Source organism: Pyrus communis, chromosome 7, assembly GCF_963583255.1.
Source record: "Pyrus communis chromosome 7, drPyrComm1.1, whole genome shotgun sequence".
Taxonomy (NCBI): Eukaryota; Viridiplantae; Streptophyta; class Magnoliopsida; order Rosales; family Rosaceae; genus Pyrus; species Pyrus communis.
This window is the reverse complement of record NC_084809.1, coordinates 22,572,921-22,579,155: the sequence shown is the minus strand read 5'-3', so window position 1 is coordinate 22,579,155 and position 6,235 is coordinate 22,572,921. Positions and strand designations below refer to the sequence as shown.

Sequence of the window (6,235 nt, the reverse complement as noted above, 5' to 3'; positions counted from 1 at the left end):
TCTAGAACACTACTATCTGTTAATTTTGTTTCGTGTTGATGATCACTTTGGTTTAACAAAGACGTCACTGAGATTTATTGATGCATCGGCATTGGCCTTTGGTGACAGTGACAGCGAACGAACTTGAATTATGGATGAGGAATCATTTGACGCATAAAACCAGCCAAGATAAGTACAGCTTAGACACATACTTTGACATATGACCTTCGCAAGATTCTCACGATTTAGTAATAGGCATGTGCAGAGGGCATTAGCACCTGCAATATTATACTGTGTAGCATCTGTTATGTGACTACTTTCTCCAACCAAATGTACAAAAAGAATAAGGAAACAAATAACAAACAACATCTATGGCTCCTCAGGAGCCTTCGTCGTCCACGGGGTCATCTTGCAACATGTTCATGAGCATGGTTATCTGGTCTTGCAGCATTGCGTTCTCTCTCTCCACGTCTGCACGTTTGCTTCGCTCTTGGAGGAGTTGGAGTTGCAGGTGCTCTAGGCACCTGGCATCCTCTTCCAACTGCTCGTTTAGCCCGTCGATCTCCCTATCCTGAAACGACAACAAATAATAGCAGTTTAATACGTTGCAAAAGCATTTCCTTTGGTTGGAGACGATGCGAGGTGTTGGAAATGACACCTTTCTGTTCATTTCTTGAACGGCAATCGTCCGCATCTTCTCAACAACATCAACGTTAACTAGTTTCCTCTTTTTCCCAATCAGCCACCCTTTGGGATAGGTTGTGGCATCAAAGTCCGGTGGAGGAAGTAAGGATTCAGCTGACGGACGTTTGCCATTGATATTTGTTATAGGTTCCAAGGGTTCAAAAAGGGCCCTTCGACGTTCAGAGAGCTCAGCAGCAGTAGTTACGTCCTGCATTTCCTCTTTGGTGATGGACGCTTCGTGTTTGTCGGGACTATCATTAGCAGTGTCTTCTGTTACCTTGTCTATATTCCTCCCGCTAGCTGTGGGAAACAAATTCACTTTCTAGTGCAATCGAATTTAGAGATGCAGCATATTTTGTACAAGGTGGTGGCATTAAAAGTTGGAACCAGAATGCAGTGATCGATAAATGGAGTAGAATAACAGAAGGAATTTCAGTATACAAGTACAGGACACTAATGTACAATAGCTTATCGGTTGAGTTGTGTGTGGATCCTATTTCAATGGGAACTTGTTGAGTCGATCCGGGTACACGTCTTGCTTTTACTGCTATATCGGGTTGCATACAAAAGATAATAGAGGTAGTGTGTGGTGATCCTTGTACATACATACCATACCGCTAATACTAAAGTTCAGATAAGAAATTTGTACTCAATTAGGTCATTTGTACATGGGTGCAACTCAATCATAAATCTCAAAAAAGGTTAAGGGAATTTGATCTAGGTGCTTGATTTTGGAATTTGTTAGACCAAATATCTCTAGCTTTGACTTTTTATTGAACTACTTTCTACAATTTTGGTGCCACGTTTTTAAACTGTCCTCTTTCTAAAAATACAATACTGAATTATCCACCAATTTATACCAAAAATAATATCCAAAGCTCCAAAATATATCCTTCTTTAAACCAAAATTATATTATTAAATCCAAAATAAAGAGAGATAATTATTAAGTTATCAATCAACGATATTTTACCAAAAATTAAAATTAAACGTACTAAAAACTAAAATTACACATATCAAGTACTGAAACTAAACGTACGAATCAATGGTATGTACAAAACTGAACGTATCAAATATTAAAAACAGACGTACCAATTGATAATAAGAAGAAAGCAATGTATGAAAACCAATGATAAACGTATCATTAGTGTATACAAAATGATTCTCTCAATGAAATGCATACATAGTAACTTAAAGAAAAATAAACATCCACCATTTTGTTTATCTTGAAGATAAAATTATGCTTTAGTTTTACAAGAAAAAATATTTTTTTTGGAAAAATATAAAAAAGAGATAATTGGATAAATATTTGAGGGGTTATGATACAGATGCCTAGGTTTTAAAATTTTGAGATTAAACATTTATGCCTTTTAGAGTTTTAATTATACATTTTCCTACAATTTAGGTGCCACATGGATTAGAAGTAGCCTTTTTTATAATTTAAATTACCCAACTTGCCATTATATAAATATACCTTTTAATTCCTAAATAATACATCAAAACTCCTAAAATCTTGTAGATAAATATTGTAGAATTTAATTCCAATAAAAAGTCTTTCAAAACACCCATGAAAAAGTCTTTCAAAACACCCATGAATGCGACTTGCCATTATATTTAATATACCTTTTGGTATGTTTGTTTTCATTTTTGTATGTATTTGGTACGTCGATATTCATTAAAAAAAAACATATTTGCTACATATATTTCATCTTGATTAAACATATATTTCTCCTTAGTACATATTTGGTACGTTATTTTATATATCTTCTTGGTATGTATTTGGTACGTTATTTTATATATCTTCTTGGTATGTATTTGGTATGTTCATATTTCTTTTTTGTATGTATTTGGTACATTTATATTTATTTAAAAAAACATATTTGGTAAGTTACTTTATATATCTTCTTGGTACGTATTCGGTACGTTTAAATATATAATATGAACGTACCAGCCTCAAGCCTTCGAAAATAGATAATATGTCTAATTATCTCACATGATATCAATATAAAATAGTGAAAACAACCATTAATAGACATGGATAAGTCCATTCAAAATTCAAAAATGAGGATCACAGAATTCTAATGTGGGAGAAGAAACCATACAGCTCAAATGTGGGAGATGAAACTGGCTTCCTAAAAAAAAAAGGAAGCATACAAAAATATATCAACCTTAAAGGATGATAATTAACATTTTAAATTAAAAAAAAAAACACAATAATTACATGTAATCTAAATAAATATAAAAATGCTGACATGACTATTATTTAGGCGTTCTAATCAAATTTCAAAATAGAACCAATGTTTAATCTAAAGAGTATTAGAAAAGTGTAGGGATTCTAATTTTCCCTAAATATTTTGAAAGAAAACCCAAGATTATCTCCTTTGAAAAAGAGTCCACGACTTCTAAAATACTTTACAAAAATTGGCAGAAAAAAAAAATGGCTCAACTAATTAAAGGACAAATTAAGGAATCAATATAAAAAATTAAATAATAATTTTTAATTTGATAAAAGAAAAATACTAATGTGGCCTAATGCACCTAAGCTAAATCCTAAAAGGCAAAGATGGTTGATTAAAAAAAAAAAACACTTTTAAATTTAAGCGTTTAAATCTAATTAAGCCTAAAAAAATATTGAAACAGGAAAGGCTTTTTTATTGGCACCCACCATAATGTTAAGTACACTCCACATTAAAATTTGATATTAAATGACTTATACACTCTAATATGCATTGAGAATTTCGACCTCATAAAGCTTTAGAAATATTTAAAAAAAAAAAATCTAACAACATCCCAAATCACTTTTGACTTTTATATCCCAAAATTATTTATCTTCTTCAACTCTCAAAACCACTCTCACCCCTTCATTGTAGAACAAAACTCTAACCAATGAAACTATAAACATCTTGATCGAAAAAAATATTTTGACAAATGTAACATGAAATCGACATTATGAATAAGATGTAAGATTTCACATTTTTCCATCAATGATGATTCTTGAACCTAAATCTTCAATCTTTTAAAGGGAGAAGAAACAACGTAGAAACCACCTCATAATTCAAATATGTGAAGAGTGTTGGGTGTAAATATAAAAATAAAAACATAAAATATGAATTTGCGCCTAAGATGTCAACGGTGTGATGTGTATAAAGAAAATATGAGGTGTATGTTGAGAGTGGGGGTGTGGCGGTATTTGGGAAATGTTTGTGAGATGTATTAAAATAAATTATAATTGAAAAAACAAATGTGAGGTGAATTAAATATGCGAAGGGTGTATTCAACAATATGTGAGATGTTAATAAAATAAGCCAATAGGAAATAGAACTTTCGACCATAAATTTGTCCGTATGATGATAAGAAATATGATACATATATTGGAGATATGTCATTTTTATTAATCCAATCTCAATTAAATGATTTGACAAAAAAGAAAAAAGAAAAAATCCTAATTTAATGAAGGTATAGATTTGAACTTTAGTGCTGAATGAGGAGCAAAGTATTAGTAGCCAATTTGGTTATGTGATGTCTAGGTCTGGAATTCTTATAATTAAACACATAGACCTCTAACGCATCCAAAACGAAGTGACTATGAAGAACGGATAAATACGGGTTCATTTGATAAATATTTCGTTTTTATTTTTTCTAAAAAAAATTGAAAATCGATTTGATAACTACTTATAGTTTTAAAAAAAAAAAAATGAAAAGCCCAAATTTGAAAAATTAAGAAAATAGTTTTCTGTTTTCATTTTTTGAAACTTAAAAACAATTATCAAACGAAATTTCAATTTGAAAAAAAAAAAATTAAAAACAAAAAAAAAACCCCTAAAATAAACCTTATGGTTGCCTTTTTTTTAATGTGTATGGTCGCATTTTCTTATGAAATAAAAGTATGCTCACAGTTCGGTTAATTAATAAAAAATCAGATGTGCTTGCTATTAAAAGTCAAACCTTTTTTTTTGTTGGTTGGATTTGAAAAGGAGTAAGTAATCCTTTGAAGACAAAAACAAATGCAAATTGCAATTTAATACACGTAGTAAGGTATGAGCAAAGTCTTTCTCTTTCTCTCTCTCTCTCTCTCTCTTGAAAGAGAGACCAAACTAATTAACAAGTGTTTTGGCTTTAATCTTTCGGATCATGTTAGGATTCATACCAAGTTTACAACTAAAAGAATGATTGAATGAGCTCAACTGAACCGATCAATTGTGGTAAGTAGAAATTAAGCAAGTTAAATCTTGCAAGCATCACAAAAACCAGGCTTAAATTCTCCATGAACAACAATTAATTAAATAATTAATTAATAAAAGTAGTACCTGATGATATTAGTGATCTCCTTCTGGGTTTCCAATCAATCCTTGTGGAAGAAACCAAAGCAAATCCTTCCAAACCCCCATCACTGCCCTTCATCTTCTTCCCCACATGATCATCATCTAAACCATAAATATTCTCCTTCTCCATCAAAACACGAAGTATCAGAAGCAGAACAACAACAACAGCACCTTAGAGAGCGGAACGAGCGAGAGAGAGAGAGGAGAATTGCTCTTGCTGCTCTTCCTGTTGGGAATTTTATTTGAGCATTTTACTTGTTTGTTTTACGCTTGATTGCTGACCTAGAAAAACGAGGAGATAATTGCAATGTTCGACCAACACGATGGACGGGACCATGTGGGTACTTTTGACGGTCGAGATTTGGCAGTTGGTGGACGATTTGAGGCTAACAGTTGTCCCTTCTCTCCGTCTCTGCCACTGCCATTGGGTCCCCCTCTCATTTTCTTGCGTGCTTTTTAAGAGCATCTCATCGGGAGATGCAACTAGATGAACAGTTATATTTATATTTTATTTTATATCTTTTAAAAATGTAAATAAAAAATTCTACTGCAATGCAATGAGAAGAATGTAAACTAAATATTCTGTTTAAATCTCTCTCTTAGAAGCAGAATCCGTCACTAAAAATAAAAAATAGAATGTGTGTGTAACGTATACATATGTGTGTGTGTGTACAGACAAGGAATTCTCATTTTTGGGTAAAAAAGGGACTAGCTATTAGGGGTGGGTTGGAAAAACCGAAAACCGAAAACCGAAAAAAAACGGACCGAAAACCGGACCGAAACCGAAAAAACCGAAAAAAAAAAAAAAACCGAACCGAATAGGGGTGAACCGAACCGAACCGAATAGTGTCTGGTTCGGTTTCGGTTTCTGGGGTTCAGAAACCGAACCGAACCGAAGTCTTCAAAAACGACGTCGTTTTATGCCTAATTCTAAAACGCCACCGTTTTATGCCTAATTCTAAAACGTAAAACCTAAACCTAGGTCTTCTTCATCCGCTCTCAGTCTCTCCGTCTCCGCTCTCGGTCTCGCCTCACTCTCAGCCATTTTCTCGGTCTTCTTCATCCTCTCTCAGCCTCATCTCTCTCTCAGACTCTGTCAATCTCATTCTCTCTCAAGGCTCAAGCTCACTGTGACCATTCTCATTCCCAATTCATCCTCTCTCAAGCTCTCGCCGAGTTGCTGTGACCATTCTCAATTTCTCATTCCCAGCAAAAGGTTAGTGACTCTCACTCTCACGTTTTATTTTCTGCT

General features: G+C 33.2%; 1 protein-coding gene across 2 annotated transcripts; it reads right to left on the bottom strand.

Moving 5' to 3' along the window:
• Positions 1–200: 200 nt before the first annotated feature.
• On the bottom strand, positions 201–5,392 carry LOC137739727 (protein HEADING DATE REPRESSOR 1-like). Of its 2 annotated transcripts, none has more exons than XM_068479410.1 (3): positions 4,969–5,392; positions 638–981; positions 201–550 (listed from the first exon to the last, which is right to left on the bottom strand). In XM_068479410.1, exons 1-3 carry the CDS (start codon positions 5,111–5,113, stop codon positions 359–361), a joined length of 681 nt encoding a protein of 226 aa, XP_068335511.1. In that variant the 5' UTR covers positions 5,114–5,392; the 3' UTR covers positions 201–358. The 2 variants fall into 2 exon arrangements, with proteins under 2 accessions (XP_068335511.1, XP_068335512.1); XM_068479411.1 differs by having other exon boundaries at positions 638–963.
• Between the last annotated feature and the right edge of the window lie 843 nt (positions 5,393–6,235).